At 40.7% G+C, this 20,115-nt stretch overlaps 2 protein-coding genes and 1 long non-coding RNA gene across 5 annotated transcripts in view; 1 reads left to right on the top strand and 2 right to left on the bottom strand.

The window, feature by feature from the left end:
- Window positions 1–122: 122 nt before the first annotated feature.
- mRNA-cap (mRNA-capping-enzyme) lies at window positions 123–3,425 on the bottom strand. Its single transcript, XM_043412555.1, has 3 exons — window positions 2,086–3,425; window positions 1,312–1,447; window positions 123–1,015 (listed from the first exon to the last, which is right to left on the bottom strand). The coding sequence occupies exons 1-3, from the start codon at window positions 2,991–2,993 to the stop codon at window positions 290–292; spliced, it is 1,770 nt and encodes a 589-aa protein (XP_043268490.1). The 5' UTR covers window positions 2,994–3,425; the 3' UTR covers window positions 123–289.
- Window positions 3,426–10,896: 7,471 nt separating this feature from the next.
- LOC122406817 (uncharacterized) lies at window positions 10,897–11,971 on the top strand. The gene is made up of 2 exons (XR_006260077.1): window positions 10,897–11,539; window positions 11,829–11,971. It is a non-coding gene; the product is annotated as an uncharacterized lncRNA (long non-coding RNA).
- A 3,230-nt stretch (window positions 11,972–15,201) lies between these two features.
- Window positions 15,202–20,115, bottom strand: part of LOC122406813 (A-agglutinin anchorage subunit-like) — a 53,065-nt gene continuing 48,151 nt past the window's right edge. For all 3 annotated transcript variants that reach the window (XM_043412553.1, XM_043412552.1, XM_043412554.1), the window contains exon 3: window positions 15,202–19,597. In XM_043412553.1, coding sequence (XP_043268488.1) covers window positions 17,538–19,597 — 2,060 coding nt within the window. In that variant the 3' untranslated portion in view covers window positions 15,202–17,537. The remainder of the gene's footprint in view (window positions 19,598–20,115) is intronic.

The raw sequence follows: 20,115 nt of genomic DNA, 5'->3' as shown, positions 1-20,115 counted from the left end.
TTATTTCACGAAGTATCGATCAGCTTGAAAAACTACGAATTGTAAATTCGACAGGGAACGAAATTGGAGAATTACTGAAATGATTGGAGGGTTTTTTAAAATCATTTCGTTGGACTCCAACGTTGCAAACTTCAGTGTCATTCATTTCCACCGTTTTTTCGTACATCACAACTGCAAATAAGCATTGCAAACCTTAAAATGAAATCAACGATATTCATGGGATCACCTGATCCCTCAGCGTATTTTTTGATCATTCATAAATACGACGATTAAATTAACGTTAGCTCTGTCACCTTCTCCGTTTATTAGGAGGTGGCATAAGCTCTGCATCGTCCAGAGCGAATCTGTGTCGATCGATGTATTCCAATAGATTGTCAGTCGTTACTGGTTCGCGTATACTCTGACAAACGGATTTGGCCGTTTTGTACGAGTTCGGAAACGATTTGTCTGTTCTCTCACGCATAAATACCCATTGACCATTTTCGTAATTGCACTCGACTATTTTATTGTCCATGTCCTTGATGGCTTTCGTGTATTTGATTACGTCAAATACCTTGGTCAAACCACCAACGTATAACTGTCCTATTTTACGCGGCACTATGCCCGTCCCCGATTCCATCACTATTTTCAACTTGAAATCGACAGAATTGAGTTTCAGGGGCTTCCATTTGAGAACTCTAGGTGACTCGCCAGGAGAGTAAGGATCATCCGCTGGTTGGAATATCAAGCCGTCCGGTTCATGACCAAGCTGCTTCGCAAATTTTTCGTCCACGAGACATCTGGCTCGTGTAACATCCCAAAATTCCTTACGCCTCACGGAAAAAGGCTCTTTTTCACGATGTAAACGACCCTCGTGAAGAGCACGATATCTACCAGCCATTATGTCTTTCTCGATTATCGTATATCGATCAGGATAAAAAGGCCTCTTCATTACATCTCGACCGTCGTATCTTATTACATCGTATGCCAGATAACGCGGAAATTCCTTGCCACCCACTTTGTCTATCACCATCTCCTGGTACATCAAACACAGAAACAACATAGTTAAATTATATTAACAATAGTTCGTATAGAAAGAACAAATTCTCAATTCTATTTTGAGTTAAAATCTATCATTTTGTGAAAATGTTGACATTTTTTCTGCTTTTAAATAATTTGCGTTATTACTTTGTACAATATGCATAGAAAATTCTATTTGCAATTGTAAAATATCTCATGGAAAAACATTTTTCTAAATTTTGAAATACCGGATCATTCATCACACAATTACAATATGAAATCATGGGTTTGTTAGAGACAAGTGAAACTTACTCCGTCTAAGAGAGTGTCTCTTAAAAATCTTCTATTGTCCTCAGGATGGGGAAATGCCAATCCTTGAATTTGAAAGACGCTATTGTCTCTGTCTATAAAGTACAATTCTCCGTCTCCTTGTATAAGCAACATGTACCTGAAATATAAATATTGCATATAAAGTTATACTCAGGTTAATATGAATCTTGCAAAAAATGACATTCAATTTTATACCTTGGTTAATAATTTCTATGCATCCAGGACAACTGAATCAAAGGATAATATTGCTTCAGTTTCTTATAAAAAGTAAATCTGCTTCTGATGTACGTAAAATTAACGATATTCAAAATTCAAAATATTCAAAAAGGCTGCATCAAATTTTAATTAGAATTGACAAGAAAAATGATGCAAACATTTTTTCTTTAAAACAAAAAGTGTTATTCAAATGTGAGTAGCCAGAAATGTGATTGAATGCTATTGGAGGGTTTAAGAGGATGGATCAGTCGGTATATCGCAACTGTATATCAAACTGTGTCAAAGAATTTCAATTTCGAAAATTCCAAGTGAGGTTAGTCAACTGATCCATACTCTTAAAAAAACCTAGATTATACAAAATAGGTTATAGAAATTGAGTATTTATAACCTGAAATTTTGCTTATGACAAAATTCACGATTTTGTTAACATTCTGTAAATGCATAAAAAATTGTGAGATTGTATTGGCACAGAAGAATATGATTTTGCAAACTATAACAAGGTAAAAAGTTGGTTTTGGAGTAAAAAATACTATATCTAACCTGGTTCCATCAGCTTTCCAAGAGACTCTGTAGGGTTTGTCATGAAGCAATTTAATGTTGTCCCTGACCATGGATACGGGTTGAGAGCCTGGAAATCCACTGTTTTCCCAGGAACACATTTCTTGTACTCTTCTCTGTATGCCGGTCACTTTGCCCGTATCTTTAAGAGGTGTAACACCAGGCACACCCGCCATGAACACAGGATCTTTCTTGTTAAACTCACGTTTTCGTTTTTGAGCCGGTGGCTCGCTGCCTGTTGCCGAATCTGAGTTAGCAACTTCTTCGTCACCATTAGAATCGTCGTACTCCAAGCACCATGCCGGTCTGATTGGGGGCGGCGGAGCGTCGTCTTCGTCGTCGTAACGTTTGAACAGTTCTTTTATGTAGTCAGCCTTGTAAATTCCAGGAGGTCGGGCGGTAGCAAATTCGGCTATCCCAGCATCGACGCTTGTCATTTCAGTTTCTACCAAATAACTTATGATACAGAAGCCGGTTCTGTTGAAACCATGAGTGCAATGTACGCCGATAATATCCAGTGGATTTTGTGCTATGAAATTCTTGCAAACTTGGACAAACGTGTTGGTCTGCTCTTTGGATGGTGTTTCTCCGTGTCCTCTGCATTGCAGCTTCAAATATTTACAGCCTTGAGCTTCAACATCAGCCTTATTGTAAAACCTATTTGTATTTGTCAAATCAATCCAGAGACCCAGTTTCAAACGCTGGCTTTTCACCGAGGAAAATAACATGTTCACATTGAAGCTACATTCTTGTGGTACTTGACTGTCAAATTCCGAAGACAAAGGTGTTTTGAAAGCCAAAAATTTGTTGGCGATTAATTTGCTTGCTTTTCGTGGGCAATGAAGCCAACGTGCTGGCACGGGGCCTTTGCTCGTGTTCCACTCTGACATTTCGTCGTTTTTATTCTTTTTTTTTATTCAATGATGATTATATCAACGAATCTATCCATATGGAAAGCTGGTTCACACTGCTTGACGTTTCTGGTCTCTCGCACTAGGACACACAACTTTCGAAACCAGTAAATGATTGTATAGCCAAGGAGCGCCTGCAAGCAACTGCAAGGTTCCCAAAAAAAAAAGAAACAAATGCAATGTGACAATCACGACAAAACAATTTTCATTAACGACGCGTTACCAACGAATTTAGAAGATGCGATTTTAATTTTTCGATTTTCCACACATAAACACGAATTATTTGTCAATGACCTTCGTCGTTTATCACGCTTGTCGCGAACTTCACCAAATTTTCATGCAGCCCATTCAACCAGAGATGAAAACCTAATAGGAAGATGCACGATGCACGATTACGGGATTCTCACGATGTCGATGGTTTTTCGACGTGGCGCTTTTTTCGTAGCGGCAGTCTGCCAAAATTTTTAATCGTATCCACTCCACTCGGTCGAGCTTGCAGTCAGACAACCGTGCTCGGCCGACACTGTAGATTCCGGCTTTTCCCATGTACCAATTTCCTCTTGTGTCAGCAAGAGAGAAAGAAATATAGAAATGAAGAGGACGAAGGTGCAATTGATCATTTTCAATTTTATATCATCCCTGAATAAATTCATCGAATGAGGTCGATTCGATTCGTCAATACAAAAGACACAAGTGAGCTAGCGATGAAACTCAAAAGCCGAATGTCATGCAGATTTTCTGACGCACCATTTTACTAAAAAGTATATGAAAAGCTTTTGCTGTTGCGTCGCCTTTAAATCAATCCCCTTTAAACTTCAACATTAATTTCATAACGCTTCAAAATGTTTGAAATTTTTCAAAAAATTGTCAAAATTCAAAAATTTTAAAATAGCCAGAAAGTTTTTGAAAAAAATCACACGTGTTCTTTGGATTATCTAAAGACTTTCTCTTCCACAAAATTTTTTTTTTAACTTGATACTTTTCGAGAAAAAAAAACATGAGACTTTACTTCATGCTATTTTGCAAAAACCGCCACCCTGAAAAAACTGAGAGGAAAAAAAGAGTTCATAACCAGTGTTCTGGAAAGGTCAGACATTATAGGCTCCTTTACTGGCTACAATATGGTTATTCAAATGCAACAACAATAACGAAAATCAATTTAAAAGAAAAGAAACGTCAAAAATTTTTCACTTTTTCATTCGAAACGCAAAAATAATCAAGATTTTCATTTAATGTTACAAAATAAATGCGAGATTCTGAAAGAGCACCCTTCTGAAGAGCTGTGCACCCGGGTGCATGGCTCATCAAAACATATTAATTAACATTAGTGTTTTTGTGCGAAATTAAACAAAAAATGGAATTAGGTTTACATCTCACGAAAAATTCAAAAAAAGAAGAAAATGAAATTAAAAAAAAAAAAAAAAAGAAAAAAAATAAGTTTTGACGACTAGGAGTTGAACCGGACCACCGGCAAATACCACTTATTGCTAAAACTCTAATTATCTATCCTAAATATTTACAACTAAGACGAATGCACCTCTTTCTGCGCCATATTAAATTTATGTCACGCCTCCATGTCAGATCCCGAAATATGAGACCCCGAAAATAGGAGATTTTGAAGAACTATTCTTTCGTTCGTCAGTTGAGGAGGGTGGATCGCGACAACACAATCTAAACCATGTTAAAAATATAAAAAATTTCAAAGTAATAAAAATTGAATAAAATTCAATAAATGTATTCTTTAAAAATATATTATACAATATAAATTTTTTCAGATTTTTCTACCACATAGCTCTCGAGTAATTGAACACTAAGGTTCACGTGTATAAGCATAGAGTCTACATATGCACAGTTATACATCTCGTGCGTAAGAACTTCGATTTAACGCTCAATTATTCGATAACCATGTGGTGAAAAAATTTGAAAAAAATTGTATTTGTATACTTGATGCCAAAGAATGTTATCACGAAATTTTATAAAATTCTGATTATTTTGATTTCGTGATCCACTCTTCTCCTTAAGTAACCGTGTACTTTAAATTGCGTGTCCACAATTGTCGTTTTGCGGATTAATGAGTTACGTCGAGTTTTCATTGAAAATCAGCTCGATTAATTCGCCATTGTGATATCGAATTCAATTGAGACGCTGCATTCGGAAAAGAGTATTCGTTACACAAGCGTTATCTTTGTAGAAAAGGAGAAAAAGAGAGGGGAGCGAAAGAGGAGGAAGAGGCGGAGGAGGGGCGCGGGCGCTGCTCCAGTGATCCATCGTATTGTTCTCTATAGATGAATAAATGATCCGAGGCAACCGGAGGCAAAGTACCTTACGTAATAACCTTTTGTGAATAATAACGCGTGTATTTTAGCGAGGCCAGCAGTGTTACGTAATGATGAATAAATTTACGAGCTTCCCTAACCAGGCTCGAGTCGAGTCTTCCAGATGAAAATTGTTCTATATCGACCTGCTTCTAAACCGCTGCATTGAGGAAGTTGACGAGATTCATTCAATTCCGTACACTGTACAACGAAGAAACCTATTGAAATCATAAACACGTTGCGATGAACCTATTGATTAAGGGGTCTACCCTAATAAGATGGGTAAAAGAAAAGACTACTTTGACGAATTTTTTTGAACGGTATAAATTATAAATATGGATATAAAAGTTTTAGGCCTGAAAACTACACTCTTGAGATACAGAAAAGAAATGTTTATATTTATTTTACTCAGTTTTCGTACAGGAAAATGGGGGAGAAGACAGGTCCAAAAAATACGGGTGTGCGCTGTTGATAAAATCTCTCTGGAATGGATGATGGGAGAAAAAAGAATGGTTTTCGATTCAACAGGTAAATGGCTACAGCGCGTACCAGACGATTTATGATTTTCTTCAAAAATTACAAAATTGCGGGCATTTTTCCAAAAACTACGAAAAAGCACGTTTTTTATCATCGTTTTTTGGAAAAAAAAAATTGTTCCGCTCAAAATTTGAAAATTCGCGTGACATGCGCTGTAGCTGTAGTCATAAAGAACACGTGGTAAAATTTTGGTAAGGATCGGTTTAATAATTTCGGAGATTTTATCAACGAGCCGTCGAAAAACGTAATTTTGAGGAAAACGCGTTTGTGCGTATCAGCGCGCTCAGACAGCCGAGTAAACATCGCCCAAGAGTGCACTCAGACTGCTCAGATCTTTATAAAATTTCAGTATGATACTTTTAAACATGTATATTTTCGAAAAATGCAATAAAAAGAAAAATCGATTTTTTGAAAATTCTAATTAGAGCAGACCCCCTTAATTAACGCAAACTCTCATCGCGAGTATCTCGATCGACTTGCGGAGATTGAGTGAGCGATCGACTCTAACGAGAGGGCCAAAGCTAGCGGGAAGCTCCGTAAGGCTTTCATTCTCGTGCGCAATAATATAGAAATGTAAGTGGAAATTGAAAATATTGACGATCGATTGAACCGGGGGAAGCGAATAATGCAGAAAGCTCTCCAGGCTTTCATCGATGTGTGCAATTATTTCGTTGCTTTCTCCTCGCGACTGATGGAAACACGTGACTTCAACTAGGAAATAAAAAAAGGAAACAATATTCTTTCGGATTGCAAATTGGAGAAGATCAATCGTGAGTTCCGCTTCCGGCAAATTTTCGATCGTCAACCGGAGAACGGCTCAACTTGACCTCATTCGGCATCAAAAAGTGACGGCCCCAGCGTCGCTCTTGTTCCCCTCTGCCGAAGAAGCTTCGCTGCCGTCCCGTAAATACGAATAGGCGAAGGTTCTTCTCGTCTCCGCGGGTGAACGGAGAAAGCGTGACTCACCGGAGTATCGCTAAAAAAACCCGAGCCGATCGAAGGATATCTCGACAGACGAGAATTTATCGTCGATTTTGAGTCGAGTCTCGCATGAAAATTGAAAACCCGATCGAACTTATCGTCGAACATGGACATGCCGAGTCGCTCAAATAGGACAATCCATTGGACCGAATTACTTCACAAAAATAATGACAAAATTAAAACAAATGTTGGAGCGATAAGAAAATAAGATTCCGGTGGTGACCTTGCGCTTCCAAATGAATCGACTCTTTTCTCAAACCGCACTCGCCCGACCGACCGATCAATCGTTTCTACACTTATCAACACAGGCGGACGCACAAGTGAAACAAAAACGTGCACGCATTCGCTTTTGCTCGTTATTTACCGATGTCCATGTCGTGCACACAGGTACGACGATACCGCGCGTTTTGTAATCGAAATGAGGTCAAACGAGAGGCTCTTTAACGACCCACGGTTCTAAGAGGTTTATAGATGTGTTCTAAGCGATTCGTTCGGGCCAACTATTCCAGCGTGTACGCATTACATGTCAGCGCGTCCACAACTCATACGGAGATTACAAACTTTCGTGCCAATGAGAAACAATGGCAGCGAACCTTTTCGCTGCTTTTCATCCGAATAGTTAACACGAAGAAAAAACTCGAGCCGAATAAACTACGGAATTTTCACACTGGCTGTCAAACCGTTTCACATTGTTTTTTTATTGCTTTGCTGCCAAAAATTCCGATTAGCACCTTTCACGCGATCACATCGGCTAATAAATTAACAGTGTTTCGGTGACGAATGGGAAATCGAGGCAGAACGAGCTGCCTAAGGACATATTCGAGATTTCACAAGTTTCAGAAATTTTGTCTATTTCCTACCGTCGAACTCGAAGAAATTTATTTTCATCAATTTGACATTTTCTTTCAGTTAATTTTTTGTTTTTTCAAAAAGACATTCTACGGCGGAAAAGATTGGTCCGAAAAGACGATAAGCATAGCCAATCGGCCCCAGAAAGGTATCCGGATTATCCTTTGAGGGAGGATGTGATATGATCCTCAAGTTTCAAACCTCTATCGACTTGGGTTTTTGAATAAATGGAGAAAATAAAAAAAATTGAAATTTCATATTTAATTAAGATTTTTTGAGAGTAACAAAATTTTATAAGATTCATGATTTCATGGAACATCAACACTTCCTGCTATGAGAGGAAAAAGAACATTTTCGCTTCGCGATTTTTGGGAAAAAACAGGAAAATATCGAAAGGTGGTTTGAGCACTTTCTAAATAAAATTAAAGAAATCTAAAATATTTGGAATATTCTTAATGTACTAACGATTTTCATTTGAGCTCCGGGGAAAAAAAAATCGATTTTTTTAACACCCTGGTGCACATACATTCATCAAATAAGCTTCATTTCAATTTTCAATCGTCTAAAAATTAAAATACTTTGATTTTTAGTGTTCAAAATCGATTTTCGTTGTTTTTCATCGAACAATTTGCAAATTTCAGGGACAACGCTACAACTGGGACAATTAAAAAAAATAGTTTCAAAATTGTTCTGGAAAGCTGTCATAAAGAAATAGAACGATTTTGGAAAAAATAGCCATTTTCTAATGATCATTACGAAGACTATTTTTTTCCTGAGTTTCCATATGCCTCTATTTCACGTGTCCAATTTTTATTAAAACCGATTCAGCTATTGAGGAAAAAAAATTTTTCAATTTTTTTTATTTTCTCGATTTATTCAAAAACCCAAGTTGACAGAGGTTTGAAACTTGCAGTATCATAATATCGCATCAGTACCAAGATTCCCTCAAAGCATAATCCAAATACATTTCCTGGGGCGATTGACTTGCTCATCGTCCTATGGCCTTTGTGAAAATTTTTATCACATTCCCATTTCGATCCAATTCACCTTGATCGGGTTTTCGCAGAAGCAGTTGAGGGGCATAAAATAAAAGTAGAAAAAGAGAAATTTGAGAATAAAAATTGGAAGAGAAAATTGAAAAAGGTAAAAATTTTGAACGAATTTTTCTCCGTCTTCTCGCGGGAGCAAAGTTTCAATTCACACGTTAAAGCGATATTATTTTGACATTAAATCGACCGCAGAGTGTCAATGTTTATGCGCTCTGCGGAGAGTATAAGTATATCGAATCGTAACGATAATAAATACATTGGCATATACGAATGTCCATCTGATTGAGTGTTTTCACCGAAGGTATTAGGAAATCAAAGTGGAAGACACGGACGTGAGCTCTTGGTTGTTTGCTCAAAGTGTTGAATTGCGAAAGAAAGAGAAGCACGTAAATGGCGCGCGTTCCCGAACGCCCGAAAGGAGGATCGAGAGCTGGCAGATTCCGCGCGATACCGATTGCGAGCGTTGGTCGCATCGAGCACGAGTTTTACGATGTATTCTTGGCGATCGCGAGAGGTTTTAGAACTCGCCGACACTGCGGCGGGCGATCGGGCCCGGTGATCGATCAATCGACGAGACGAGATATGCAAATGAAGGAGCTTCACAATTCGGCGTGCGGGATTGATTCGCTAAGCGCAGAGTTGTGGCTGCTTACGACGGGTGGGTAATGAGGAAATTTATTGGCAGTGATCGCAGGCGAGTCTTGTCGGTGTTGCGCCTTTGCGAAATCGATCATCGACCGATCGCACTCGCATTAGGAAACGTCTTTGGAACGTTTGATTCGTCGACGTCGACTAATCGGCCGAAAAGCTGGAGAAAAATCCTCGAAAAATTCGATCCTCGATCACTGCCCCGTTGCATAAAATATGAAATGAAAACAAAAAAAAAACATCGAGCGAGTCCCTCGGTCCGTTTGGCCGTGCGTTCCTCGACTTTCCCTCTCGAGGGAGCCTCCGTGCGATTTTTATTGCTAGGCTCGTTCAAACTGAGAGAAGTGAACTGCGGCGAAGTACTCGCTGCATCCGAGAACTCTCAAATTCATGATGCCAGAGAAGAAACGAATTCGCGTGACCGGGTGAAAATCGGGCTAGCGAGTCAGCCTCCGAAGATGCTCTCGCGGCGGTCTGGTGCCGGGGGGAGCGAGAGACGAGCCGAAAACGTCAACCGGATCCCATGCACGAGAACTGCGCGAGAACTGTGCGAGAACCCTCCGAAGATTCGGAACTCTCATTCATCGACGTTTCGTGCTTTGCTCGTACATTTTCATTCTCCTCGCCGGGCAAGTCCTGAATGAAAATTAAACACGTTGCTCGCGATTCCGTTGGAAAACGCTCGTCGAGTCTATTTCTTATGAAACCCTGTACCGTGCAACTCTGGAAATCTCATCAAAGAAAGGTATTTTCGTTTCACAGCAAGGAAAAGTTGAAGTTGAAAAATCAGTATACGAACGACGCTGCCAATAACGACGCAACGGATCAAATATATCCCCGTCACCGGATATGCCACGCCGCGCTCCGGGAGCGTCGTTATTGCAGCGTATAAAGTTCGAACTTGATTTGAAATCTTTCGTTTTCTTCCCTTAACTCGATCTCTCTTTGTGTGTCACGAGGTGGGCGTGCGGGGGCCCGTGATCTCGATAGCGTCTGCCCAAGTGTGATTCTCTCAGTCGAAAATGTCTGTGTTGGCTCGGTGTGTGTCTGTACACGCGTTCGAGGCGGCTGCTATAACTCGAGAACTCGGCGACTCCGATTTCCAAGGTGTCGTGACTCGTGACTGCTGCTGCTGCTGCTGCTGCTGCCCGCGCGATGGAGAAAGTTCGTAAACTCCTCGTTTCTTTATGAAGCATTTAAGTGGCTCGCGCCACCGCGTCGTCGCTAAATCTGGAGTGGAATATGCTCGACGATGGAAAAGAGGAAAAGGAGAAGGAACATGCAGATTTTCAAGGTGGAGCGATCGAGACAGCGAGCGAATAACTCTCGGATACTAAAACCGCCTTTGCTCTTTGCTAATAATATATACATCTATACGCTTATCTATGGGTGAGAGGTATGAGAAGAAAGTTGCTCCTCGCGGCGGACTACCGCACCGTGTACCAGACGACTCGGGGATTTTCTCCCGTAACGATCACAGTCCACCGCACCGTGCTCATTATAAATCGTCTTGTACGCATACTTGGCCTTGGACGATACATTTTTTCGCTCGGCTCCGAGCCGTAGGGATGACTAGAGCGGAACCGAACGGGAAGCAAATTTTGACATAATTCCGGTCTCTCTGAAGCAAGCAAATATTGATGCTGGTGAACGCTTGCAGGCGGATATTAAAAACGACGGGGAAGTTTATACTTTGAGAGGGATAAGAATATTTGTGGATTCGTTTGAGCACGCGGTCGGATCAAACCGGTAGGCGTCGTCGTCGAACGTGCCCCAGTTCGAGGCCTAGTTCTTCAGCGACGAAGATCGCTTGCGTTTTGTTCCTTTGCGATTTATACTCACTTCGTGTACGCTCATCGTTAAGGTTCCGACGCTTTAAGCGGGGAAACCACATTAGGAGGGTCGTTTTTTTGTTTAGTGCATAAATCCTTAGCTTAGCTTAACTGTCCAAGAATACGCTGTAAAAATTTCAAAGCAAAATTCGCATTCGTTCAGATTTTATGAGCATATGCAAAACCGAGCGCACCATCGGGTACAGACTCGAGCGCATATAGGGCGGAGCACTACCTCAGGTAGTCCTGCGCAAAACAAAGCCTATGAAGAAGAAGAAGGATTGCTGTATGGTGCCGGAATCGCAGATTAATCGGTAAGCATTTTATAATGTGTCCGAAAATTTATTTTTCAAACGCGTTTATCTCGAAATGACTTATTTGATTCTTTATAAAATTACGAATTATATGAACCAACTTGTGAAATGATATCATGATTTTAAGGATATTTTTATTCGCATAATTAGAGAAAAAAAATCGTGAAAATCGAAGTAAATTGTTCCAACGCCTGGAAAAGTATTAATTTTTATTATTTTCACCTACATTGAGGTTCATATTCTTAGAAAATAAGTTATTAATGTAAAATCAAAACCTTTTTGATTTCAGTTGAAAATCGAAATGGCTACAATGTACGCAATTGGAAAACGAAACTCACAACCCTTCAGCGGACATCACAGTGTAACGTTGTTATTTTGGGACGAAATTATGTAAAAAAAATCATAAGAAATATAAACGAAATGATGTCAAAATTTGATTAAATTCTAATTAATTCTTCCCACCCAAAAAAATCCCAAAAAATCAGTTTTAAACAGCCTTTTAATGTGGTTTCCCCCCTTAATTGGGACGCGAGCACTGCGGGTCGCTTCATAAATTTTCAGAGGAATGTCGATTGAACACGAAAGATTACGAGTTTTTCCTGTTCGATCGTTCGCCGGAAGCGACAATGTCGCTGCTCGACGATAAGATCGAGGAAAATGAGAATATTTTTGGAAAGACTGCGGTAAATACGAATTCGGCGTCATCGCAGCGTCCCTGAGCTCGTGTCGTTAAACTGCAGTGACCTTTCTCAATCTTTGCCAAAAGTCTCGGATGTAACGCAGAATTCATTGTACCGGGCACCGAGGCCAACGTTCATATTTTGTGAGCTCAAGAGGGAGAACAAAGCGATTGAAATGAAGAAGCGTGGGGACTAATTTATGTGGCTGTGCACGCGAGAAAAGCCTTGGAGGATATAAAAATTGTTTGAGACGAGCTCGTCTGCGTGCGTCTCTCGAACGACCACCAACTGCTTCGAGCCTCGAGCCAATGATAATCGAAAAATTTACGAATGTCTGCGCACGGCAAGTACTCCAAGACAAACGCACCGCGATTAATTTCAGCGAAGAATCTTATCCTCGCGTCGCTCCCATTCGACGTCGATCCACTGAAATTTCGGGCACAAGTCAAAAGTTTGAGAAATAAATTCTCGCCATTTTTCTAATCGATCCGCCACGGACCGAACCGCTCTCGAGATCCTTCTCGAGCGGTTCGCGCACCGGTAGAATAACGCGATCTTTCCTTCTCCGTTCGAGTTACCAGCAGGTGAACCTTTTTTCGGAATATTTCTCGTCTGGCAAAAAAAACGTCTCTGGAAGCGTCGAACCAGCTGTTTCTCTTGCATCGCTCATGCGAGTTTCAATCCGCCTCTCGATTCGCCTCGATATGAAACCCTCTCCTCCATACGTAACTTTATGTGCGCCGAAAAACAGGAAAAAACGTAACTTTTCAGCTTCGACTCTCCACAGAAAAGTGATCAGCGCTTACGGCTCACGAGAGACACATCGATTGGGTGCAGCAATCTCATTTCTATATATATATATATAAAAAATATATGAATACATGCCCGAGCTGTACGAGGCTAGTGAGACTCGGACGATGTCGCCGTGACGACAACTTCCAGAGATTACCGGTTTCCATCCACATTCTCGCCAAATTCAACGGCTATTATCATTTATAATGAATTCTTATTGCGAAAGCACTCGCCAGAGGTAGATAGGTGGGGTTGTGTGGCGAACAGAAACGGAGCTATTTACCGAACCACGCGCGAGTTACGCGTTAGACCTTTTCACGAGGAGAGATCGACCAATATCGGTACTTCGGAGCGGCGATGACGATTTTTCTATAAAGATTACATCGATTTTCTATTTATCTTAAAAACGAGTGAACGCTGCTCGATATCCGACGTCGGGGACGTTCGGATTTTTGAGAAATAACTGGAAAAACATTCTGAACATTTTTATTCGATTTGTAAAAGTTGAATTTTCGTTCCCAATAGAAAACTTGTCCCGAGACTCTACCGAGTCTCTTGATATTCTATTTTTTGTTGACGATCTACACGCTCTTTAAGGAGTTTCGGTACAGTCGATACAACGTTGTCATGCTAAGCCATGTTAAGAACATAAAAAAATTCAAAAAGTTCAGAATTTTATGAAATTTGGTGAACATATTCTTTAGTACCAAATTCGACAATACATTTTTTTTTTAGATTTTTCTTCTACACCGTTATCGAGTAATCGAACTCGAAAGATGACGTGTATGAGCATAGCGTTTCAATATAACATTCAGGGCATAAGAACTTTGCTTTAATGCTTTATTACTCGATAACAATGTAGAAGAAAATTTCGATAAAAATTGAGCTTTTGTACGTTATGTTGAAGAACGTTATCACCAAGTTTTATCAATTTCTTAACATTTGTTAACAGGTATCGAAAAGCTCCTTAATCTCACAATTTATAGTTGAATACGCAGAAAAAAAAGACGTGCGAGGTAAGTTTAAAATTGTTTGGAGAGTGACAAAAATTTATTGGATTTACGATTCCATGGAGCTTTCTGCTAGGGGAGCAAAAAAAAATGTTTGCTTAGCGATTTTGAGAAAAATAGGAAAACTCCAAAAAGTGGCTTGAGCACTATCTAAAATTTATTGAAAAATCTGAAATTTTGGGAAAATTACTTTTTTTTATGTACTAAAGATGTTCGAGACAAAAATAAAGTCCATGTAATAATCAACAGCTATGATACAACTTACGATTCTTATCGAGCAAACTGCGCTCCGAATTGGGCATCATTTTTCCTCTCGATATTTACATAAACACATATTTATGTCTATTCCCATAAATTCCGATGGTTAAACGACTGATTTTCAGTACTTTTTCATCAACGATGCGGGACAGTAGAAGATTGGACCAAAATCATTATTTTGGATGCTCGAGTCTAAACTCCCAGCTTCTCGTTTCCTCCCAAACGAAATTTCACAACGAATATCCGCGTGTATATGAATTTTTGCTGAAGAATCTCGGCGTCCTTAATTAAATGCGGAATTCGTTTGATATCCTACTTTTTCGACGACGCCTCGAGGATCTTCGAAAAGAGAGAAATAATAAATGGTCGAGCTGCAGAAGAGTGGAAGTGAGAACGAGAGTTACGTACGAATGTTGAGGAAAGGAGCACCTCGCATGGGTGGGAGTCGAGAGAAAGTTTTGCCGAGGCAAATGTGATGGAAGAGACACTCTTGTATTTCATATACGTATATAAATGAGCATTCGTGAGTGTTATCTGTGTGGGTCGATGTTCTCAATTGGCTTGAATCTGGGAGAGTAAAAATCCTGCGAAATTCTGTCTCTGCAACGGAAATGATGAATCCTTTGAGATTTCGATTAAACAACGCGTGTCAGTTTCTTTGACGTTGAATCGAAAAAATGTCACAAATTGATGAAAAGGCTATGGCTCGGGGTGACGACGAAAAAAAATAAATTTCTTGCGGTGGATTCGAGGCTTTGTCTCTCTTTGGCTGGCACCCGAGTCTCATTGTTTCTCGGCCAATTACGTAATGGCACCTGATAATTAAAAATTTCGATGAACGGACAAGAATTTCAGCGAAAATGGTTGATCCCCGAGGTCGGTTAATTCGTGAATAAATATTGCGCAATAAAATCAATCAGAGTACGTATAATATGAATTTTTATTTCACACACATATACAGATATCATTCCGTTTCTCCATTCGCAGAGGGAGTAACGGCGACTTTCTTTGTACCTTTCTCTATTTTCGTCGTTTTTTCGTTAAAGAAAAACATGTAAGAATGTAAAAAAAATGGATGAAAAATAAATGTAATCGGAAATAATCGTTCTCCGAGTTCGATTTCGAACGACTCTCGACAAAAAAGAGGGCATCGGCCGATTCGGGGCGAGTCATCCCTCGACATTCATATGACACTGAAGTCTGCAACGTCGCAGTCCAACAAAATTATGTGAAAAAAGTCTCCAATAATTCCAGTAATTCTCCAATTTTCTAACGTGCTTAATTTGCAATTCGTAGGTTTTCAGTCGGGACTAATGATTCGTGAAATAAAAAATGGGTAATTACAAATATTATTTTCGTTAATTTCGTTGGATTGCGAGGTTGCAAACTTCAGCGTCGTGACATTAATTAGATTCGAACTCAGGGCGTTCGACAAACATGATGTATGTACATATGTACAATGAATATGTACTATTTATACGTATTTGAAGAGCCACACGCATTCAATCACGCTCGCCAAGATTCATACAAACATTCGATATGTGTAAAAGTGAGACTGCGCGCCGTGCTCCGGCGCGACATGAGATTCGTCGAGAAAGCGCACAGCCGTATTTTTATCCTTATTTTTATTACAATTATTATTATTATTATTCACGCTTTTCCTTTATTTCCTCTTTCCTTCTTTGAAATTGGTCTTTCAAGCTTTTCTCCTCCTCTCGGGATGACGAGAAACGGTAAGTTTTTATTTTTCTTTTGTAATAACGAATACCCTGGAGTGCGTCAAGAGAGGAGTAATCGAAAAAACAAATGAAAAGCATGAAAACGTCCAAAACAAAATCTAACTTTGTACAGCAATAATTACGTCAAATTTATATTTTCTTAATGTAAAAGCGAGTTTTTTCGATCGTGTATCAACGGTAACGGCGCTGCGACGATTTTTTCCAATAATCGAATAAAAACGGACGGTAAAGATTTTATAAAATCGTGAAAAGAATTAAGTTTTACAACTTTGGCTTAATAAAACAAACAATCGATACGTAATTTTACATGCTTCATTAAAAAGTATATGAAAACCGTTAAGTCTTTGTTTACACAATGATTTTCTCAACAAAATGAAAACAGTGCAACTGACATTTGATTTTTGTATTTGGTAAAATTATTAGAAATTGAATTTTCATACCAATATTTTCATATGTATACGGATCTCTCGTTATTGACCATTATTACGTGGCATAAATTCGAGCCAATTTGATGATATTGGATTGATTCTGATGTCGTTCGCATACGCTGTCTACCGATACACTTGGATAAATACAATGCCATATGTCCACAGGAGAGAGAGAACGATAATGAAAGTGCATCGAATGAAAATTGTGTATGTACAAATGCGGTTTATATACATTGATGTTTAGAGATAACCGGAGAAGAAAATTCATTTAGAGTCCTCTTTCGAGTTGGATTATTGTATATTTCGAATGATTTTCATTGATGAATTGATATTTATTGGTCTCTCCTCGGCGTGCACAGCGCTTAAACTACTACTAGAACGAGCGTACGGTAATCAATGACACGTTCGCACTTTCCCCGGCGGTGGGATGTCCGCGCGACGACCAGGGAAACGAAATAAGTCCCTTTTCTCCGAAAAAATGTTTATGTACAAATCCATGAAGTTACGAGCTAAAAGAGTTATTTATTGTGTCTCCTCTTTCATTTGGTTTCTGTAATCGTTTATCTTAACAATTGAGTAAAATATGAAGGATGGATGATACGATGATGAATTCTGTCGATGAAGTTTCGAGTACGCGCGAGATTTAGAAGCATGAAAAATGAACGCTTTACCGAGCAGCGATAAAAAGAAGGACGGAAACTGTTCGTTTTATCCTCGGGCGAACAGATTGTCTAATTTTTTCGCTGATTTTCTCGATTTTTACGTCGATCTCGCCGGTGAAGTTTGAGCTCGTGACAAAGGCCGCGCGTACGCGGCAATGGTGATTGTATATATGTAAAACGTATCACAGATTTCACTTGGAACTGACGAACACTGGCGGGAGCGCGAGTGGCGAGGACAATATTCCATCAATAATCTTTTTCTATTTTTCTACATTCTCAATCTCTTTCATCGTTGCTAAATTTTTGAGCATTTGAGCACAAGAGTCATTGTCCAATGATAATCAAATATTTGAGAGTGTTTTCGAGTCATTCGTCGAAGCGGAGAAGAATAAAATTAGCCTTAACGTCCGCAAGGTTGTTCGAAGCTTCCTAGAAGATGTCCGACCACAGTTTGGCGATCGTTATTTCCATTGCCGTTCTCGCGTCCTCAACCGAATCGTGCTTGGACACTTGTATCTCTCGGCCAAGTACGCTCCTAGCGATGGCTTTGAGGCTCCTCCGTATGGGAAAGCCCCTCACGTGGGGGTAGATGACTGTGGTATCGATGACATTACCATGAACAATTTTGAGTGCACGGAGGTCATTGCCAAGACCGTGGCCAACGAGGACAGTCTCGGCGTGTATGAAGCTCAATATGTCTCGCTGCACATCGGGGAGCGTTTTGGTCGCTTGTGCCATAATTTCGGCGGTGATGCCGCTGAATCGAGTATTATAATCGATTATTTTGTCGCGAGGTTTAACGAGGGTGTCGTAAACCACTGCTCCGGTCAGACTGACGACGGTAACTTTGGTTAATTCGAGGCCCAATCTGGTGAAACACATCTCGCAATCAATTGCATAAACCCCGTAATTACCGTCCGCGGCGAAAACCTGAGACGGTCTTGTTCTAACGTAATCGTAGAAAGGGCCGTTGTAACCGGGCAACAATCCCGACCAAACGTGCTTCGAGGCGGTCGTACAGCCACCGACGTTTTCCGTGTTCTGGCAGCATTCCCACGTCCTCGGTTTCACCCCGGGTACTTGCGAATTCAGCAATTTGCCCCAATGATAAACGCACTTTTCCTCCATCGTGTACTCTCGTGTTTCGCAGCTTTCGCTGTAATATTTTCCGCACCTCGTGCACTCGTGTTCCATGACGGCTGGAGGAAAGGGTGCTTCGCTTATTTCCGCCGTTGAATCTCGCCGCAAATCTTCGGAATAACCCGATGACAAGGAAGAGGAGGAGGACGACGACGAAGATAGCGGGAAGGATTCACCGACGTCCGAGTTCTTATCAGTGTCGGAAGAACACTCGGGTTCTTGATCAGAATTTTCGACCGAGCTACCGCTTCCGGTGCCACTGTCAATCTCGGACTCCGCCGGCGCTGCGGTCCAAACCCTCTCGGGGTCATTTGTCGCGCTGCATTTACCACTGTTTTTGTTGCTCGGCACGAATTCCCGGGCATTGACGTCCAAGTGACGGTACCAACGTACGTTCGCTTCGATCGTCGAAGGTTGATAATGTTTGATGAAGACGCAATCGAGCAAATTTTCGAATTGAATTGGATAGCCGTACGTAATGCACAGCGACTTGGGAAGTACGTATCGCTTCATGAGACAAACGAAAGCTGATTCGCTCAATCGATCGAACCGATTTCTCGTTGATAAGAGATCGTTGCAGGCGATACCGTTGTTAACGTACACGAAGTAATTCCTCGGGATTGTTCTCACAATCATGTTTACGTTTGAATGTTGATACCTTGTACGTGGAATTTGTACGTTCGATGGATTGAACGAGGACTTGAGAGGGTGTCTATTGATGTTCATCGTCGCTTCTGGATTTTCGCTAGATTTTCTAGGGCTTCTCGGCGATTTGGAACGACGCGCTTTGCTCGAATTGCACTTGGAGGAGTTGTCCGTTCTGACTGGGCTCTCGTCGCGACAATGACGCAATTTAACATCAGGCTGATGATGTATGCGATGATGGTGTCGGTGACGCGGTTTCGAAGCGGTGACCAACTCGTCAGCGTCCTCGTCGCGATCACGAGCACGTTGTTGCTGTTCTCGTGGGGCTCGCGTACGATTTTTCCTCTGACGACGACTCAGGCTTGTCCGGTCAGCGGTGACGGCTGTGACACCCTCGCTCGGTACTTGCGACAGCGACGACGACGACGACGACGAGGACGATAACGAGGATCGTACCTTTTGGAGCTGCTTGACAGACGGACTCGAGGTCGAGATGAGTGGCTCGTTGCTGTTCCTGCTGCTCTGGCTGCTGTTGCGGCCGTTGCTATTCGTCACAACAACGCTCCCCGTCGTACGACTTGAACTTCCGGAACCCACGGTATTTCCTTGGCGACGTGACTTTTCCTCGAGAACGTAATCCCCCTCGCCGCTGCTGCTACTGGCGTCCCCGAATTCTGGTTCCTCTTCCGGCACCAGGTCGCAATCTTTATGTGCACACACAAAACATATGCGTAAATGAATCACCGGTAAACACATTTTTCTCTATTTATTTATTCTTTCTTTGCTTAATTCTATTCATTCTATTGGTTCGTGAGTGGTTTTTTTCTTTCGTTTTTTGCTTTTCAATATTTCAATGACTCCGTTTATTATTGGACTATTTATTAGGCGCGCAGTTATTAGAGGATGCTCCGCGCACTCGATTATTTGTTGAAATCCATTTATTCACTCGTTCAAATCGTAATGCATGTTAAAGTCTCCCTCTCTATCTTCCTTCTTCTCATTTTCTCCCTCTTTCTGTTCGATGGGGCGAATCTCAACGGCTCCGATGGCTATTTGCATGCTTACGTAATGTTTCTATCGAGGTCCCCGTTGCAACAGGTTTAACGAATTGCGTATATTATATATATGTTTGTGTGTGTGTGTACATCTGTACGCATATATCAATAAATATATGTGTATGTGAAATTCAATGTCCCGACCGCGACTGGCGTCAACTCGCCCG

Source organism: Venturia canescens, chromosome 2 (assembly GCF_019457755.1).
Source record: "Venturia canescens isolate UGA chromosome 2, ASM1945775v1, whole genome shotgun sequence".
NCBI lineage: Eukaryota > Metazoa > Arthropoda > Insecta > Hymenoptera > Ichneumonidae > Venturia > Venturia canescens.
This window is presented reverse-complemented; position numbering and strand designations above follow the sequence as displayed.